The 22272-nt window shown below is 37.0% G+C and overlaps 1 protein-coding gene across 1 annotated transcript in view; it reads right to left on the bottom strand.

Annotated features, from left to right (window-relative positions):
- LOC145680203 (uncharacterized) overlaps window positions 1-22272 on the bottom strand; it is a 35911-nt gene that overhangs the window by 9292 nt on the left and 4347 nt on the right. The window contains exons 2-3 of the mRNA XM_081750513.1: window positions 7423-7584; window positions 551-1548 (exon numbers count right to left, since the gene is read on the bottom strand). Of these exons, the coding sequence (XP_081606639.1) occupies window positions 551-1548; window positions 7423-7584 (1160 nt within the window). The remainder of the gene's footprint in view (window positions 1-550; window positions 1549-7422; window positions 7585-22272) is intronic.

Below are 22272 nucleotides of genomic sequence, written 5' to 3'. Positions count from 1 at the left end.
ATTCTATAACAAAATATGAACCTGAAGAATTTTCAATGTTGCCATCCATAGAAATTGCAGTGTTGCCAGAATAACAACTCCCCCAAAATCTAAGTTAAGGCAGTGATTAGAGGAACGAACTTAACTGCATTTGATTATGTATCATGCTATTTTAGTATCCTGTGAACTACTTTTTAAATAACATTATTATGTAATTTTAATAACTGTGTGTTAAAACTATTTTGTTTATTACAAACTAAATACAACAATCATTTAAAACCTGCAATATTATCGTTCAATTTCCACCCCTGATGTGGCAAAAATGCATGAAAAAAGAGCGAGAATCTAGGAGAACCTAGGATCATTTTTTCAGATTTAGTCTCTGGAAGACAGTTCCATTTTTTGTGACTAGAACTGTACGTTATGCAAACTAATATCAGAAATTCTTGACTAAAGATATAGTTTGCCAACCCCGAATTTATCCTCCCTTGGAATATGTTCGTGATAACCATCTTCCCCATTTATTACTAATAACTTAAACTTTGCTTTCACGAAAACGAAACTTACTTACCTGTTTGTATAATTGGTCATATTCCCACCACCTTGGCTTCTCTGAACGTTCCTTGCATCGTACTGGTCATATGAGACGCCACTGTTTCTTGATCTTGCCAAATTCATTTGATACGGCTTAATATCCTGTGCATCATCGTCTGAATCGTCGGATAGAAGTATTACATCTTCCTCATCATCAACAACATCGCCTTGAACATTCGACATCTGCGAACCGTTGCTCTGATCAGGGTCTCCCGTATCAGAGGCACCACAGTTTGTCTCGACATAGTTCGATGCATCAAAATAGTCATTGGAGGCAGCATTGTGATCATCCAGTTGCTCCTCATAAGGCTCACTTTGATCAACAGAGACGCTCTGGTCGTCACCCGGGCCATACGAAGTGCTTTCCTCGTTCGATTCTTCATACGGAACATTCTGTTCAGCCGATTGTTCGTCGTCATTGTTATTACAGCTATCAACATTGGACTGTTCAACATCACCAGAGACTTCGTTCGTACAGCTCCGATCGTCACTTTTAGCTGATTGGCTACCCACACTGGCAGGGGGAGCGTCTAAATCATTTTCTGTATCACATTCGGCACTTTCTCCGTGGGGTTTCTCCGTTTCACACATTTCAGTCTTTATTATGGGTCCTGCCTGCCTCTTTCTTTGTGAGCTGGAAGCTTCTTCTTCGCCACTTTCACCTTCCTCTGTTCCGTCCTTCATATCACTGGTTTCTGGAAGATCATTGTTATCATCATCTTTCGCTGGTTCACTATCCATCGGGGCATCTTCTTCCACAGGCTTATCTGGCTCCTCAACTGCATTTCCTGCTGAATCGTCGGAATCATTCGAAGCCTCATCAGGATTAGGTAAATGCTCTTTGTAATTTCCTTGTACTGCTTCTATCTTCACAGTTAGATCGCTATTTTCCATTACTTTCTCTAATCCTCTTTGAACCTCTGGATCCACCGGACTTGCAGCTAACGGAGGAGGTGTTGGCAGTTGATGTTCCACCTGGGAAAACAGAATAAAATATTTTGAAACTACCAACAGGCTATTAAACATTTGTTTCAATAGTTGTATTTCTATACAGTACAAACCGCTAGGACAGCAAGAACACTTAATGACAATGCTTGCTAATTACTCATTTCTTAATTAATGAATATGCAGGAAAGGGTTTAGATTTTTCTCTTAATGCTTTCATCAATCCTAATTAGATGTAAATTCTCTATTGTGTTCCCTTGTATTATCTGTAGCACTAGGAAATGTTTGCACCTAATCAAAACTGATGAAGATATTATACAAAGATCAAAACTGTTTCTAATGAAATAAAACTTCTGCATAATGGTAAGTACAAATTCACATTCACTAGAAACGAACATTCGAGCTGAGACGCAAGATACTTAGATACTTGACATTGTACCAACATTTAGACAATCAAAAACTTTTCATAGTCTTTTCTCAGCTTTAGACAAATGATCGAGTATTACTTTCTATGGCTATAAAGTTTAAAATGGAGTTCAACTTACGTTCATAACGAAAAATTCAAAATGCATCATATGCTTACCTAAAATTCAAAATGCATCATATGGTTTTCATTTACTTCAGTTTGAGATTATTATCAAAAGGATATATATATATATATATATATATATATATATATATATAAAACACACACACACACATACATATATATCAGCGTTTTATTAAGCGGTATCGCATCGCAGTTTGCGACACAAAATCTTAGAAATGCGATGCAAACGAAAAACTGTATTGCTAAATGCAAAAGTGATCATAATTTCTCACGGAAGGGTGTATTTTTGCAATGGAAAAGAACATATCATTGTCATTTCTTTACGACAGAACAGTTCTCTTTCAATTTTACATATAATTGAAGTTCAGTGATTCCCGACGTTTTCCCTTCGGTGTCTGTTAGGGTCTAAGAATACGATCTACTACTGACTACAAACCGAATTATTGGAAATTGGTCAGTAAATTGATCACAGAGACCATATTCTCATTTATACTTTACTATATATCTGTAAAGACACTCAATGAACTATCGAAATCCAAAACTCGAGCTTACTTTTCGGGATCGGGATGTAGATTACTAGCTGAAACACGAGACCATATCAGTACTCTTTTCTTCCCTCTTTTATATTTGTTCCATAGCATTGGCTCAGAAATATTTGTTTTGCCATGGTCTGTTATTTTACATTGAAATGACGAAAGAAAATTAACATTCGGTTCATTAAAAAAAAGAAAAGAAAAGAAAAAAAAAGAAAAAAGGAGCTGGATTCGAGTAACAATTGAGTACAACAAGGACATTTCGATGGGTATACGGACAAAGGTGATATGTCCATGCCGTAATTTTTACAGGTGACAACATTTAATGCATCTCACAAATCAGAGGTTCATGCAAAACTTTGTTTTTATTAGTGGAATATTTACTGGAGGTTCTTTTGTTTTAATGTAATGTGCACCAATTGCAAATATACTTCGGGCATTATCCACATCATCCAAAACCTGACTTTCGAAGAAAAATGGACATATCACCTTTGTGCCTTTGTGCAGATACCCATCGATTTGTACATTTGTGCGAAACTAAGTTATTTTATCATAAAAATGAAAGTTCACTTCGTACACTGTGTAATTCCAATTCCCCGTTTCTTTAAGTCATTACAGATTAAAAACTTAAAATAAAAATAATCACATGGACACATTCGAAAACAGCTACCAGCTTAAACCATCTGTAGAATGTTAAAGTTAGAACATTTTAAAACATAATTCCTATTATTACTTTTTTTTTTTTTCGTCTCTCACTATCATACTTGTTTGTGATACACAAAAATGTTCATTACTTCATATAAAAGAACAAAATAAATAAATGAATCAATGACATTTTTCTTTGCTGGTGAAAATGCAATACAAAACTTGTAAATTGCGATGCAAATTTAAATTTGTTTTTCATTTTGCTATGCAAAAGCCAAAATCTAAAAAAAAAAAACACACACACACACACACACACACACACACACACACACACACACACACACACACACACACACACACACACACACACACACACACACACACACACACACACACACACACACACACACACACACACACACACACACACACACACACACACACACACACACACACACACACACACACACACACACACACACATATATATATATATATATATATATATATATATATATATATATATATATATATATATATATATATATGTGTGTGTGTGTGTGTTTAGATTTTGGCTTTTGCATAGCAAAATGAAAAACAAATTTAAATTTGCATCGCAATTTACAAGTTTTGTATATAGGGGCACGGGATTTTCACACTAAGAATTTGAAAATTTAGCGTTTCGTTTTTATATTTCCCGTTTTGTCGTATTTTCAAAATAAAATTCGTATTTTGTAGCGCTTGTGGAAAAGATATTCCCTGACATTTTTACAATTGTTTCTTTTATTCATAGATCACTACAGAAATAAATCATTAATTACCTAAAAGCAAAATACACTGAATATTTCACTTGACACTGTAAATTTCACTTACAGAAAATTTTATTTTTTTTTTTTATTTTTTTAAATCAAGATGAAGGAAAATCAGTAACTAAACTTATTATGAGTAGGAAAGTTTTGCTGTCTTATGAAAACACATGTTCTCTATAGTCGCGTCCAAATCCACCAAACAGCACAGTTCATGCCACATTCCACCGTTCCATCAGCGGAAAACTGGCGATTTTAAATTAATGAAAACGTATTTTTAAAATTTCGCAAAAAAGGTGCCAATTTCGCGTTTTATTGCGAAACGGAAACCAATGAAAATACACTCAGAATATCATAAAATGTCAAGGAACCCAAAATTACTTCTGACGCCTTTCGTTTTATCGTGCATTGCGAAAAGCTCGTGCTTCACACCTCTCTCTCTCTCGCTCTCTTTATATATATATATATATATATATATATATATATATATGTGTGTGTGTGTGTGTGTGTGTTTGGTAAACGATATATATTTGCGTAGCAAAATGCGAAATAAATTTAAATTTGTATACATCACAAACAAGTATGATAATGAAAAGCAAAGTAAGGAAAAAGTAACAGTAATTATATTTTTAAAAAGTTTTAATTCTGACATTCTATAGATTGTTTAAGCAGGTAGTTGTTTTCGAATCTATCCATATAAAGTTTTATTTTATTTATTTATTTATTTTTTTAATTCGTAATTACTTGAAGAAACGACTAATTGGAATTACGCACTACGAAATCAACTTTGTTTTTTACGATAAAACAAAAAAACTTATTTCACACAAAGTCCAGTTTCTAATTGTAGCCAAATGCTACTCAAATCCAATTTGTTTTCCATATTTTAAACATTTTATTTCGAACACTATTTTTCTTCCCCGTAACTTCAACGTATAATAAGCCAATATAGCGAAACAGATATGTATTTCTAGGCCAATACTATGAAAGAAATATGGGAGGAAAAATAGAAGGGCAGAAAAGAGTACTGCTAAGGTCCCGTATTTCAGGTAGTAATCTAGTTTTTGAAAAATAAGCTCGAGTCTTGGATTTGTAGAGTCGATTGAGCCACTTCTTTAAAGATAGAACAAAGTGTCGAAGAGGATATGGTCTCTGTCATCAGTTCTACGGTCTGTTTCCAATAATTTGGTTTGTAGTCAGTAGTAGATTGTATTCTTCAGAGCCAACAGACACCTGAAAGTAAACGTCGGGTTTCCAAGAAGATTAACCACTAAGCTTTAACTGTATGTAAGATCGAAAGAGAACAATTCTATGATAAACGAAAGATAATGACAAACTGTTTTCTGTTGCAAAAATAGCCGACTTCGGTGTAATAAATTATGATCATAGGTGCACGCATTTTGCGATACAAATTTTCTAGGATTTTTGTGTAGTAATCTGTAGTACCGCTTAAATTAAACGCTGATACATATGTAATATTAGAATAAATCTTATTCTTTTGAGTTTGTTTATTAAAGGAATAAATATTAATTATGTCCGCATCTTCTAAACTCACTCACTCACTCTATGGCCTATGATACCCGGAAGATTCATTTTATACTTTGTATTCCTATTTCTGTGAGATCCATCTTAATATTGTTCTCCCATCTGTGCCTAGGTCTCCCTAACGGTAGTTTCCCGATTGAATTTCCAGTTAAAACTTTGGCAGCGTTTCTACTTTCTTTCATTCTGAATACATTACCTGCCACCTGAACCTCCTAGACTTGATGACTCTAATGTTTGGTAAACGATATAAACTATGCAGTTCCCGTTATAAAGTTCTCCCATTCTCGTTCCTCATCTGATAATTGAACGTAAGTTATATAGTTACTGAATTTGCTCTTGGGTGCATAGTTAAAAATTCAAAATGTTACCTTGCACCCCCAACTGCCCTTTATCTTTAGGATATAATTCTGCTCTTGACAATGGTTAGAGGGAGTAGTGTCCTAAACGGCAGCAGTTGTCGGTGCAAGATAAGATTTTGACTTGTGAACATATATCATACTTACTTAAAATTAACAAGTCATGCGTGTTCCAATTTTTGAATTTGAATTCTTTGTAATAATTTTAATTCCTGGTGTAATCTTCCTCAGGTGCAATGTAGGGTTGGAATATTTCCATTACGTTCAATTATCAATTACAATGAATGCCTGAATATAAAACGGAATTACAACAAACCAAGGATAGGAATGTCCTATTCCTAATTTGAGCCTTAGTTAGATTGCACATCAGCAACTTAAATTATTACCAAGATTTTAAAAATTGGAATACGAATTTTGTCAACTGTCAGTTTTCTACTGAAACATTCCAGTATAATTTCCATCGAAATGATAAATGGTACGTATGACGTAAATGTTTTAAATTGACTCTTAGTAGCCAGTCATGAAGAATACAGGGTGTTTCAAAATGAATATCGGGGTTTTATGGCCTTGTAATATTTATTCCAATTAACTTACAATTATAAATGTACATCAAATGAAAGAGTAACTCAAACAATTTTGTACGCACGCATGCGTATGCACTGTTTCCTCTGTCTGCAGTTAGAAAGCGCTAGTAGCAAAGCTGACCACCAGTGAGCAGAAAAATTTTGTGTTTTACATTTTGGGACGACTAAATCTATAGTTACAGTGCAACCGTTTGTATGAAGAATTTTAAGAAGACGCTTACAACTACGTCCTTATCGTTTGCAGTTGCTACAAGCTCTAAAGCCTACAAACTACGATTTACGAGCCAACTTTGCAAATGAAATGTTGCTCCATGACGACGAAGATTTTCTGGATCGTATCGTCTTCAGTGATGAATCGACATTTCATTCCAGTGGCGATGTTTGCATCTGGGGATCAGCAAAATCCCTACGAGATGGTACACTTGCAACGAGACTCCCCTAAATTGAATGTGTCTTGTGCCATATCCCGGCACCAAAGTTTATGGGCTTTTCTCGACCATCGACTCGATGTGTGCCGTATGACGTATGGTGCTCATATTGAACACTTGTAGCAAAAACTGTCTGAGTTATTCTTTCATTTAATGTGTTATTTATAATTGTACGTTAAATGAAATAAGTATTACAAATCCTTAAAATCCCGATATTTATTTTGAAACATCCTGTATATACCAAGTATAGTTGACCGATCGCTGGAATGGTTCGAGTCAGTAACACTACAAAGAAACTTCACAGTGCATTAACAAACTGCTTGAAATAGGTTATATTAATGATGGACAGTACAGGCACGTTGTCATTTCTCCAGAATTAAGAAACAGAGCTACTGAATAAAGTAGCTCAACTAAGCTAAGATACATACAGTGCTGTAATATAAACATTATATCTACTCACCTTCACTCTCGTTACGTCATTAACAGAAACACCTTTCAATGAGACTAACTTAATTAATAAGCTTTCCGATTTATGGCATGTATCTCGAAATTCCTGAAAGCTGTCGAGCTTCTCTGCACAAGAGAAGCATATGTAGTTAGGAAGATCATCTTCTTCTGATACCTGAAATTCAAACAACAAAATTATACATGTATCATGCATGAAAATAAATATTCATTGCAATTCCATATTCTAAATACTGCATATAACTACACCTATTTTCAGAAATATGTGTTAAAAAAAATAAATAAATTACAAGTTGTCACTTCGGAAGCCACTTTCACTCTTTTCCTCGGTCATTTAATGTAATCACACAAAATACAAAGAGTGAAAAATCCACGACTCGACCGCCACTCTGTGTATGATTGAATTCGTACCTAGACAGAAATTGGTGTGATACAAAATCGGTAATTTTCTCCATTTACCATAACGACAATGTAACTGCACAATTATTCCTCCATAATTATCCGAATATAAAATGTAAATAATGGTACAGTACAACCCCTCAAATCCGAACCCCGGAAATCCGAAAACCCGGCAAATCCGAACACGTTCTCAAGAGAAAAAAATAACTACAGCTGGAAAATGAAAAAAAAAAAAAAAAAATAGATTTAATCACACAAATTTATTTATTTATTTATTTATTTTTAAGGTTTTAACATTTTTCGACTTAATGCTTATTCTAAATCATTATCTAATTATATTCTTAGAAGAAGACAGTTATAGATATGCGACAATCATTTTGGACATGAGTGTACACCCGCCAGTCAAAGTCACTGCCCTTTCGACCACTGGGACACCCTGTCTAACCTCAGTCGTTATTTTACCGCCAATTCAGTGACGAAATAAGTACACACTATTATTTCCCGGGTAATCCAAACTCCCCGAAATCCGAACAGGCTTCAGCCCCAATTATTTCGGATTTGAGGGGTTGTACTGTATTACAGGTAGTTAGCCAACTAGGAAACTATTCTACCACTCACGTGTACCGACAATATCACACAAAAGTTTGACATACATATTCTCAGGTCAGCAGTTTCTCACTTGGTTTGATCCATCCTTCCACTCTTTCATATTCTTAGTCAGATACTACTTCTTGCCTGAATCTTGCGTTATTGAAAATGAGATGAATCTTTCAGCTTACCGTTTCATGACTATGCCCTTTACGCTAAGGAAGATGATGATTAAAACAAGCGAATGATGATGGAAGAATTGGTGGAATGAGCATATGGGAGGAAATGGGAATATCCGAGAAAACTTAAGATACGATGCTGCCCATCACAAACTTACTTGGGCGGGGAGAGAACCAGGGACCCTACGTACCAGAGATAGGGGTAAGCGCCTTACCAAGGAGCCGCCGTGACTCTCAATCTTGCGTCATTTGGTCCATATTGCATTTCTCCGTAGCTAACAGCGTGAATGTGGCCAATCATTCTTTTTTTTTTAAATATCTTTCAATATACTTATTTTTCCCCTTCCATTTCCAGTACACAGAATGGTTCAGTGATAGAGCGCTTACCTCTGGTGCGTGGGGTCCCTGGTTCGATCCCCGTCCAATATTTTAAGTTTTACGTTCCAAGGTTATGCCGGTTAGGCTAAAGGAGACGCTGATGATGAGATATGAATGAAATGGTGAAATGAAGAAAGTGGGAGGAAACGGGAAAATCCCGAGAAAACCCACGCACACAGTGTTTGTCCACCACAAAGTTTACTTGGTTTGAGCGGGGATCAAGCCAGGGACCCCATGCACTACAGGTGAACGCTCTACCACTGAGCCACCGCGCCCCCGTGATCCCCGTCCAAGTAAGTTTGTGGTGGACAACATCGTGTCCGTGGGTTTTCTTGTGGTACTCCCATTTTCTCCCTTATTATCATTTCACCGATTCTTCCGTCATCATTCACTTGCCTTAATCTTCTATCTCCCTTAGCTTAACGGAGGTAATAGTGCGACGTTAAATTGAGAATTTCATTTTCATTCCATTTTCACTTATCACCTTCTGTTGAAGCAATATCAATAGGGTGGGCCGATTTTTTTATTTTTTTTAAATACAAAATTAAGATTGAGTACCGTGCAAATGTTGTAAAATGTTACATTATGTTTCCTCACCAAAACAGAGCCGGATTAAAAGATATTTAACCGGGCCCCGGGGCCCCAAAGAACGTTAATTTTGAAGAAAAAAAAGTAGCGAGCAATGAAAACATTAATAAACTATATTTTTAGAAAGTTAAGTTTCAGTACCATGCAAAAGTTGTATAATATTATGTTATGTTTCTTCACCGAAATAGAGCCGGATAAAAAGATATTTAACCGGGCCCCGGGAGCCCGAACGAACGCTAATTAAAAAAAAAAAAAAAATAGCGAGGAATGAAAATATTATTAAAATATAGTTTTAGAAAGTTAAGCTTCAGTACCGTGCAAAAGTTGTATAATGTTATGTTTCTTCACAGAAACAGAGCCGGAATAAAAGTTATTTAACCGGGCCCCGGGGACCCTAAAGAACGTTTTTTTTTTTTTTTTTAAAGTAGTTGTGAATAGTGAAAATATTATTGAAATATATTTTTTTTTAGAAAATTAAGTTTCAGTACCGTGCCAAATTTATAATGTCATGTTTCCTCGCCAAAACAGAGCCGGGTAAAAAGATATTTCACCGGGCCCCGGGAGCCCGAACGAACATTAATGCTGAAAAAATATGGTTGTGAGTAGTGAAAATAATATTGAAATATTCGTTTTCAGAAAATTAAGTTTGAGAACCGTGCAAAAGTTGTATAATGCCATGTTTCTTCCCCAAAACAAGGGCAGATAAAAATATTTCACCAGGGCCTGCGGGTCCGAAAAGTGTTATTTTGTTTTTTTTTAAAATATATACCTTTATTTTAAGTATGTATAGAAAATTGGTTAAGATTCCTAATACTTTAACTTGACCCCAGGTTTTTAAATGTTCTGATCTGATGTGCAGCTCTTCGTCTGATTGGTGTTTAGTAGATATAATAGTACGGACACAAATACATAAGGTAAGGTTAAAAAATTGACCAACAAACGCCAAACCAGTCCAGAACTCACCACGTGGAGGTGGCTACACAGCGAGTTCCTCCCACCCACTCTCCTCTTACTTAAAGCTCCTTAGTTGAATCTTGGAACAAAATATTGAGATTTATGTCCGAAGCTTGGTAGATACTTTCGTCCTTCCAGTTTTGCGTGAATATAACCGTCTCGTGCAACACTCCCGCATACTTCTGAAGATGATTCTGTTACTACCTTTACACACCTCTCCAAAGCCTGTGTGTGGACGGGGAACGTGACAAACTGTGAAACCTCCTCTTTCCACAATCATTTCGGTTAGTTCTTCTGTTGATACGTTAGCCGAAATTGGAGGTTTCGTTACTATTACTTCTGACCAATCGGTCAAATCGATATAATCCGCATATTCTTCAGTGCTTTGCATACTGCAATTGTCAATTAGAACTATAGTTTGACATTTTCGGCTATCAAAATAGAGACCCTTAAAATTAGTAGCTTTACACTGCAGACGGTTTCTTTTTCTTCTTCTTCTTCTTCTTTTTCTTTCCTACGGATTTTGTTTTTATCTACTACCTTGTCTTGGTTAGTTTTGTTTAGTAAATTCATATCTTCTAAAACAGCGGATACAATTTTAGCAGCCGACCTATTCGATACACCTGTTAAATCTTTTGCGGTACTCATTTGTTTAAGGCTCACTATTGTTTATTTAGGTTTACTTTAGATTTTATTCTCTAAACGATAGCTCCATGCAAACTCTTCATCGTCTGAATTCGGGGTGGAAGCGCTTAGTGTATGTTCCAAGTGCGGGATTGAGGCTAACGATTGTAACCCGCTTGTAATTGGTATCGTAGCATCATAATCGATCTGTGCGTCAATGCTTTCTTTTGAGCCTATGGGTTTCTGCTTTATCTACATTGCAACTCGTCATTTGTCTCTGATTTCTCTGATCTAATATGAGCTTCCACTCCAAAAGCGGTATTTAATTTGATTTATCACACTTACAGGTTAATCAATCGCAGCATTTGCAAGAGAAAATATCACATAACTTCTGAGCACCGTTCTTAAATTTCTTTAGTTTGGCTCTTAATGGAGGTATATTGTTTCTTAATGGGGTTAATGATCGGTTTGCATTTTGAGTTGTAGTCCAAAATCATATGCTTAATTCGAAGGCAAGACAATACAGGAAGAGAGGCTTGCAGCCATATCGTTTCTACTTTATTTGAATTCAGCAATGTAAGCGCCGCCTTCGGAAAACCAGTGTTGTGCATTTTGCATCCAGATGCGAAAAAGTGATATTCTCTTAAAGTTTGAGAGTTCTGAGCTGGGCTCAACACGAAGGTTTTTAGTGTGTTAATATGGTAGTTATGAAAGTTAGTTAAGCTCTTAATAGTTATTTGAGTATACTGAAACCATGTATTTCATGCTTTATGTATTAATAGTATTGTCTGGTAAAATGTTCTTATTATCTAAAATCAATTTATTTGAACAAAAATTAGGTACTTTAGGGCCACGGGGGCCCGGTTAACTATTGTTTTAGAATCAACATATTTGGAATGGCTTAATTGCGTACCAATGCACAACTTTTGATAACTACTCAATCCTGAATATCTGAAAAAAATATTTTCGGCCCACCCTAATTATCAAGAGTTTCATTAAAAACTTAATTCTGTATCCAGTTTTAACTTACTTTTCATTTTCCATTAACCAGAAACTCATAAATGCGGTGTATAGTAATTTGGTCATAGGATTGTAAAGTGGTAAAATATACGAGGATTATGTCCTGTTAACTGGTATTTTGACTTTTTGTTGTTCCTTTTATTTTGGTTATATTTATTAAGTTTTTGTGATCTTTTTTTGCTACTCGCGAGTGATAGAATAGGTGGCCAACTAACTGTAATCCATATATTAAAATGCTAGGAAAGTCTACATGTTTGTGGCCAATCCTTTCGACAGTAAGTTCTCGGGAACCATAGGCTCTAGAAAGATACCGTTTTCATTGATCGATTGCAAATTTTATGTAGATTCTTCAGTTTTAATTGAATATTTTTTAAAAAAATATCCTGCCAGTTATACATCCAAACACCTCATATTTGCATACAGGGGTTGTATATCTATCAGGCGTTCGTTTAATGTCCAAATGATAATAAAATGCGAAGGATAACCACTTCCCGAATCTTTACTGTTTGGAGTGTTTTGCCCAATAAACACTATATATCACTGACATTATAATTAATAGTGTGTGTGTAATGTATTTTCTTCTTACATACTGTATGCAAGAAGAAACACTGGTCATACATGAATTAAAAACTCTAAATAGAAGTAGGCTGATATCTTGCAAATAGTGCGAGATATTGAAAAAAATCTCTCCTTGCAGATTTTTATGAAGACATCTTTCACTTGTGTCTGTAAAGGGACATATACAGATGTTGTTAGGAATAACAAGGAGATTCATGCTCATATGCGAATGATGTGCTTTGTAGAGAGCGCAAGTTCAGCTAGTACCAATTAAAAAGATGGATTTTGTTATCTGAAGAATCCAGTAAAGCATATTGTCGCATAGTTTCAGAGTAATACTTACTTCTTCATCAGGATAAAAGCTGAAGTCTTGCTGATTAACAAATGAATGTTGTAGGAATCTTTCATCCGGTTCATCCTGAGATCTAGTTGTTGGAACGCTTTTACCGAATGCTTTAGTCAAAAAGACTCATATTTTAATTCGTTACTATGCTTTCCATTGATTCACTGAGCAACTATGTATCATTATTTATGTTCTTCATTCGTATCATTATGGACGAATAATTGTCTGAATTATGTGATTGCATTGTTCTTTTTACATTGAGTAACCAAGGAAGAAAGTAGAAGCGACTCTCGAAAATCTATCGGTAGGATAAATACAATTGACACTATAAGTTTAATTATATTTTTTAGTTAAAACTTTATACATTATAAAAATGAATGTAATACATGCTCCAAACCAAACTGAATTACTGAAGTAAACATAGGGTAAACCGACAAAGGCTAATTTCGATGCAATTCACCCAACCTTGAAACTCACAGATTCAGATTTTGATGCAACTTGGTACAGTTATTAGGATCAACAAGTTAGTAACTGAAGTATATCTTTTCTTCCCTACCTCGTATAGCTCCGGAGATACAAGTTGTCGAAGTCTGAGTAAATTACTCGTAGATTGTTTACGAGAGACTTCTTGTGAGCAAGTGTTGTAGAAGAAACCCCACAGTTCAGTAACTAATGAACTTATCCGCATCAAACTGTTACCAAATACCTTCAGTTTGGAAGTCTTATATTTTCATAATTAACTGCTTTTGTATTTGTTCTAGTCCCGTAACAAAACACGTAGTCATTATTAATAAGTTGAAGAATTGTTTTTCAATTAACAATTACTTCCAACCAAGTACACGGACATAAAGCTTACACTAATATTGAGGAGTTGGTATCCTTACGCAAACACAAAATGCAGTACTTTCAACCATAAGTACAAATTGCGATATTAGAAAATTATGATACAAATTATGGCATACCTACAGTTATTACCGTGCTTGCGCTGTACGGATGCATTCCAGCACGAGTCTTTCAGTTTCACCGTCCTCTAGCGCGGATAAGACGCAATATTAGATTCGAATGACCGCCCAAAACAGGCTGATGCGTGCCTCTCCCCTGCAGACACAATTGTACAACACTGCACAGCAACCTTCTACAGCGGAGACACCAACCTCCGATGCTAATGTAAACTTAACTCGAAGTTTTTCAGTACCAGTATAGTCGCTGTTATGACAACTACAATATGTGACGTATAGCTTAAATGATATATGGACGCTCCAAAAATATTTATTTTTTAAAAAATCATCCAATGTAGCTCTCTTTACCTAAGTCATTGTCATGAACAGAAAGTAAACCTTTGGAAGAACCATGAGTTCTAAAAGTTACTATGCAAAACTAGGACGTTAGTGAAATCTGCTCACCTCTCACGCGTGGAGTCCATGGTTCGATCCCACTTCCCGTCAAGTAAGTTTTAAGCTGAACAAACATCGTGTCCGTGGACTGCGTGGGTTTTCTCGGTATTGCCTGTTTCCACCATTTTCATCATTCCAACATTATTATCCATCTCACCATCACCGTATCCCTTACCTTCGATGCACAATAGTGAAGAAAAAAAAAGAAGGAAAAATGGGATGCCAGATACCGAGCTAACCTCTCTTCGTATACATGTGTCCATAAACTAACATAAAATGAGCATAACTTTGTCACTACATGTTACATAACACGGTTTCTGGGAGAAGAAAGCGAAACGCACTTGGGAGGGCCTGGCGACACTACGACGAGGCATCCGCGGGAGCTAATGGGTATGTGCGTACTACACAAATATATATTGAAAAGCTACTGAACCGTTGTTCACCGTAAACAATTATAATGAAATACCATATTCATGCACTACGATAGTTAATTAGGTAAGTTTTTACTTTGGTTATTTTATTCATTTTATTCGATTCAGTGATTTGAATCTTTTGGTCCCGGTTTTGAGAATGTATCTGTTCTTCTAGATTCGTTACTAGTATCGGGTAACGCGATGACTTACTGTGATAGTGGTTGTTTATGTGTTTGAGCGCGGTTAATATCGATATGATTTTGACGTAATGTGTTGTGACAGTGTTTTTCTTCTTATTATTATTTGCCTCATACGCTGTGCTTCGTCGTTACAGATGCATTTCGTGCGTGTTGCTTTCTACCATATGTTGTTTTCCTGGCAGCATGTCACATGTAGTGAATGTTCCTTTTGACAAAGAACAAATGGGTAAACTTTGCACTCCTGCTGCGAATCGATAAGTAGGGCTTTAAAAGCATGTAGTAGAGTAGGGTAGGATAGAGTAAAGGAAAACAAGGATAAATAGGGTAGGGGTAGGAACGAGTTAGCTTAAGGTTAGGGAAGTTTTGATGCATTTTTATAAAATGAATAGAGTGTAATTTCTCGTTTCTGAGTGAGTACACCAGCTGGAGCGGGCATTGTAAAGTAAACCCGAACTAATTAGAAATTTGAACTTATATCGATTGTGAAGGTTAGTATTTGTCAATGAAGTTCACTCTTTTCCAGTAGTTATTCGTCCTTAATGGTCAATGGAGACACAGGGTGTCTACTAAAATTCCAAAATGGAATTTCGTGACCTTTCTTTACCAAATCATAAAAAATTACCTAACATTTTCAAGAGCGAATTTGAGTGCGAGTTAGGCCGAAGTTTCACCCATGCGATAGAAACGTACTTTGCTTGCGATTTGGTAGCGTCTAAACACGATCATAGACATTTTTGGTGGTGAATTTTCACGTTTTATAGAACAAAATTTTCCAATCTGTACTTACATTTGTACAGTTTTAAAAAATCGTGACTCACAAGCTAAATTTCGTGACTTTCATGATTGTTTTCTGATTTCGTGACTGATAGACACCCCGAGACATGTAATTGTGAATCAATCCTGTAACTTCGTCAATCCTGGTAGTGGGACATACGCACAAAATATTAATATCGTGTGGGGTCATTCGAGAAGTTTGAGCCATACAAATGGTTCAGAAGGAGTGGTGATGCAGTTCCACTACAATTTATGAAGTAGGAAATTTTGTTCTACGTATATTAACTATCTTTATGGCCTATGGAACCCGGAGGTTCAATGCCGCGTTCACAAAAGCTCTCGACTGACTTCTATCCTTAGCCAAATGGATCCAGTTTCTACCAGGGAAGCATGAAAGTTCGTGCGCTTTTGAACCACTCCCGCGTCCATTTGGCTGCTGCGGCGACATCTGTCGCCGTAGCATGAAAGTTTTGACTGTTTGGGAAAGCTTATTCATTGACGCATCAGCCACGGTGAATACAACAACGCATTTGTTAGTGTGGTGTGTAAAAATCGCTCGTGATCATGTTAGTGTCAAATGAAGTTCTTGGAGCTTGTTTGCTTTACGAGTTTAAATTGGGGACAAATGGTGCAGAAGCAGCTAGAAAAATATGTGTTGCGTTCGGAGAGGGTGTAATAAGTAAACGTACAGCACAAAAATGATTCCAGACATTTTCAACTGGTGACGAGACCTTGCAAGATAAGCCTCGCTCTCGGAGGCCTAGATTAGTGGATATGGACCACCTGAAGGCCGCTATTGAAGATGATCCTAGTCAAACATGTGAGGAATTTGCTCACCGATTCGAGGTAAGCAGGGAAACCATTCGGGTATGTCTGCATCTGTTGGGGAAGACCTGGAAACTGGGTCAATGGATCCCTCACCAGCTGACCGCTACGAGCCAAGTTCTAAGACTGAATATCTGTTCATCTTTGTTGACGAGACACAAAATCTACCCAATTTTGGACCGTATATTAACTTGTAACAAGAAGTGGGTCGTGAATGACAATAAAAAACGGTCATACCATTGGCTATCACCGAATGATCCGAAGCCTTTGACTGCAAAACCGAACATCCATCAACGCAATGTTTTGCTCTTTGTTTGGTGGACTACAAACGGTATCGTGCACTACGAATTCTTGAAACGTGGTAAGACAATTACCAAAGATGTGTACTCATCACAACTGAGAACGGTAGCCACCAAACTGACCCAGAAACAGCTAGCGCTAGTGAACAGAAGAGGTGTGCTCTATCACCAGAACAACGCGCGCCCTCACACCGCAAAACAGACGCTGGAGGTAATCTCAGAACTTGGTTGGGAACTTCTACCTCATCCTCCCTACTCCCCAGATGTCGCCCCTTCGGATTACCATTTATTCTTGGCCATGGACAACTTTATGCGTGGCAAGCAGTTCAAGACTGAACAAGACGTCAAAAATGCAGATGCTGAGTTTTTCGAGTCTCGGGAACAAATATTCTACAAAACTGGCATTTACAAGTTTGTTGAGCACTGGGAGAAGGTTGTAGAAGCAAATGGAGGCTATTTTGCCGAATAAATAAACCGTTAAAACCCTGTAATTGACAGTTTTCTTCCATAGTATAAAAGCGCACGAACTTTCTTGTTTCCCTGGTACTTTGTATTGTTATTTCTGCGAGATCCGTCTTAATATTGTCTTCCCATCTGCGCCTAGGTCTTCCTAATACTTGTTTTCCGGTTGGATTTCTAGTCAAAACTTTGAAAGCGTTTCTACTTTCTTCCATCCTGGCTACATGACCTGTCCACCTGAGTCTCCTATACTTGATGACCCTAACTATAAATTATGTAGTTCCTTATTATGAAGTTTCCGACATTCTCCATTCCCGTTCCTCTTGGGTCCGAATATTCGTCTCAGGATCTTGTTCTCAAATATTTTCAGCTTACATTCTTCCCTCAGAGTAAGCGACCATGTTTCGCATCCGTACAGAATAAGCATGATTATCGTTTTATATATTTTAAGCTTCAAATTCCTCCACAGCATTCGTGACAAGAGATTTCGAACTGAATAATAACAAGAATTCCCTGTTTTTAGTCGACATTTAATTTCTTCGTGAATATGGTTTTCGTCTGTTAATATTGATCCTACATATTTGAAACTATCCACTTTATCAAAAGTATTATTTGATATTTTAACGCATCCATAATTTGCCGTATTACGATCCCGACAAACTTCCATGTATTTAGTTTTCTCTGCGTTTACTTTTAAACCCATGTCCCTGCAAGCGTTTAATAAGACCTCTGCATTTCTTTCTATTGTTCTCCTATCATCTCCTATTAAATTTACATCATCAGCATATGCCATAACCTGGTGAACATCATTCTACGTATATTAGGAAGAAATAAATATTCATGAATCACGCTGCCGAAATATATTTACCACACTAACATTTCAGGTATTATTTCTAATTATTGTTATTATTATTATTATTATTATTATTTTCATTTTAGGATACATAGTTGGTTCTAGTCTTGATGGGAGTTTGTACAATTTTGTGAACTGTTTTTATCAGGTTCAGTAATTGTTTCTGTCACCACGGCATGGCGCGTCCTCAGGTTGCGGATCGAGGAGAATGCCTCTAGATAATAGAGGTCAGCTGCGAACATACTGAATAAGTAGTCGTGGATAGACAACTAGGAGTGGTCCTCCAGCTTGGGGGTTTGGGTAAGGCTAACAATCTCATCCTGTGTATATATATATATATAAAGGTACTTGTTCAGAAACATTCACAAAAGCCTCGGACTGATAACTTCGCACGACCTCAGCAAAAGAAAATGGACATGAGATTTCGAAAATGGAATATTAGAAGTTTTTATAGGGCAGGCGCGTTAAAATCCGTAACGAGTGAGTTAGAGAAATACAGGATGGACCTAGTAGGAGTTCAGGAAGTTAGGTGGGAAGGAAATGGATCTGCGAATTCCGGAAATTTTACGTTCTTTTACGGGAAATGAAATAAAAATCACTTTAGGAACAGAGTTTTTCGTTCACAAACGAATATTACTAGCAATTAAACGGGTTGAATTTGTCACTGACGGACTTTCTTTTATTACTCTTAAGGGACGGTGGTGTGATATTATTGTTTTAAATGTACATGCCTCAACTGAAGATAAGGATGACGATATAAAGGACAGTTTTTACGAAGAAGTGGAACGGATATTTGACCAACTCCCGCGATACCAAATGAAAATTCTATTAGGGGATTTCAATGCGAAGGTAGGACGAGAGGAGATTTTCAAACCGATTATAGGGAACGAAAGTTTGCATAAGGAAAGTAATGACAACGGTGTTAGACTCGTGATCTTTGCAACATCCAAAAACCTAATCGTGAAGAGTACAAAATTCCAACATCGCGACGTTCATAAATACACTTGGACATCACCAGACGGGGAAACACATAATCAAATTGATCACGTTTTAGGAGATAGAAGAAGGCAATCTAGCATAATTGATGTCCGGTCGTTTAGACGGGCTGATTGTGACACCGACCACTACCTGGTAGCAGCGATAATACGAGAGAGATTATCGTTGAATAAAGGTAATATTCATTATCTGAAAACGGGGAGATTCAATTTAAAGAAATTAGAAGAGAGTCAGATAAGAGAGAAATACCAGATTGAAATTTCGAATAGATTCTCGGCTTTACAAGATTCGAAGTGCACTAGTGTTGAGGATACTTGGATTGAAATTAGAGATAGCATTAAAAGGTCAGCAAAAGAAAAATTGGGACACGCGGAAATACGTAGAAACAAACCATGGTTCGACCAGGAATGCATTAAACTAGCAGAGAAGAGAAAACAGGCAAATTACGCTGGCTACAAAATCCAAATGAAATAACTACACAAAATTTCGCAATGCCAAGCGGGAAACTTCCAAAACTTTTAGAACAAAGAAACGCGATTTTTTGAAAGCTAAAATTAAGGAGCTTGAAGATAATAGTAAAAATAAAAATATTCGGGACATGTATAAGGGGATCAGCGAATTTAAGAAAGGCTATCAACCTCGTGCTTATATATTAAAGAAAGCTGACGGTACAGTTCTCACTGATACGGATAGCATCTTAAATAGATGGAAAGATTTATTTGACGATTTGCTTAACACGCAGCCAAAAACTAATGTGCGTGGAGAAAAGGAGATACACACCGCAGAACCGTATATTCCAGAACCCAACCGAATAGAAGTAGAAACCGCTATAAAGAAATTAAAGAAACACAAATCTCCGGGTGTAGATGAAATTCCGGCTCAGTTAATTTTAGCTAGAGGCGAAAAATTGTGGAACAAAATACACAAACTCATTCTCCTTATCTGGAACAAGGAAGAATTGCCACAAGAGTGGAAAGAATCAATCATTGTTCCAATTCACAAGAAAGGCAACAAAACTGACTGTAATAATTATCGAGGCATTTCCCTTCTGTCAACATCCTATACAATTCTTTCAAATATTCTATTAGCAAGATTGACCCCATACGCAGATGAAATTATTGGAGATTATCAGTGCGGCTTTAGACGGAATCGATCAACTATCGACCAAATATTTACAATTCGCCAAATACTCGAAAAAAACAATACCCCGGTACATCAACTATTTCTTGATTTTAGAAAGGCGTAAGACTCGGTTAGGAGAGAAACATTATACAACGTTCTTACAGAACTTGGAATACCGAGAAAGCTAGTTAGATCATTTTAAGATAAGTTTAAATGAATCCCAAAGTAAAGTCCGGGTAGGAAAATTTTTGTCCACGAGCTTTCACGTCGAAAATGGCCTGAAACAAGAAGATGCGTTGCCGCCATTATTATTTAACTTTGTGCTGGAATACGCTATAAGGAAGATTAAAGATAGCAACCAGGGCCTAGAGTGAACGGTATTCACTAGGTTATGCCATATGCTGATGGTGTAAATTTAATAGGGGATGATAGCAGAACAATAGAAAAAAAATGCAGAGGTCTTATTAAACGCTTGCAGGGACATGGGTTTAGAAGTAAATGCAGAAAAAACTAAATACATGGAAGTACGTCGGGACCGTAATACGGCAAATTATGGATGCGTTAATATATTAAATAATACTTTTGATAAAGTAGATACTTTCAAATATTTAGGATCAATAACAACAGAAGAAAATCATATTCACGAAGAAATTAAATGTCGACTAAAAGCAGGGAATTCGTGTCACCATTCGGCTCAAAATCTCTTGTCGCGAATTCTGTCGAGGATTTTGAAGCTTAAAATATACAAAACGATAATCATGCCTGTTGTTCTGTATGGTTGCTAAACATGATCGCTTACTCTGAGGGAAGAACATAGACTGAAAGTATTTGAGAACAAGATCCTGAGACGAATATTCGGACCCAAGAGGAACGGGAATGGCGGAAACTTCATAACGAGGAACTACATAATTTATACTGTTTTCCAAACATTGAGTTGATTTTGAGTTTTACGTCCCGTTCAGCAGCAAGGCTATATGAGACGTGGACCTACTGATTAACGTGGAATCCGAACCACATGAGCTCCCACCGGGAATCGAACCCGGGCCTCCCACGCCTTTTCCAAACATTGTTAGGGTCATCATGTCTAAGGAGGCTTAGGTGGGCAGGTCATGTAGCTAGGATGGAAGGAAGCAGAAACACTTTCAAAGTCTTGACTGGAAGACCTATCGGAAAACGGCCATTAGGAAGACCTAGGCGCAGATGGGAGGACAATATTAATATGGATCTCGCAGAGATAGGAATACAAAGTAGAAACTGGATCCAATTGGCTGAGGATAGAAGCCAGTGGAGAGCTTTTGTGAACGCGGCATTGAACCTCCGGGTTCCATAGGCCATAGAGTGAGTTAGTTCTTTTTTAAATACGAGGCGTGTTTTTTAAGTAAGATCAGTTTTGTTGTAGACACTAGTAGTGCGCGCGCATACCGCAACGAGCGTGTGCGTCGTGTACCGGCATGCCTCGGGTACAACTGTGCTCAGTTTCAGCTCTGTAGCTGACCTGCACGGTTGTGTTCAGTGCTTTCACAAAGTTTAAGACTATCAAGTCGCCCGCCGCGTGTGAGGTTCGCTGAGTGATACGGTTTTTGTCAGCAAGAAACCTGTCTGCTGCAGAAATTTATCGACAGATTTGCGAAGTGTACGGTGATACTGTTATGAGTGCAAGAAAGTGCGTACGAGAATTGAAAAATGGCCGTGACAACGTCCATGATGAGGACCGCTCCTGTCGCTTTTCTTCGATTACAAACGATTTGGTGGCTTCAGTTGAAGCGAGGGTGCGTGAGAACAAGCGCTTCACAATAACAGGTTCTGATCTTGCGCCGAGCGAGTACCATCTGTTCCTCCACCTCAAACAACACCTCAGTGGCAACCGTTACAATGATGA

Source organism: Thermobia domestica, chromosome 3 (genome assembly GCF_964235325.1).
Source record: "Thermobia domestica chromosome 3, izTheDome1.hap1.1, whole genome shotgun sequence".
NCBI lineage: Eukaryota > Metazoa > Arthropoda > Insecta > Zygentoma > Lepismatidae > Thermobia > Thermobia domestica.
This window is presented reverse-complemented; position numbering and strand designations above follow the sequence as displayed.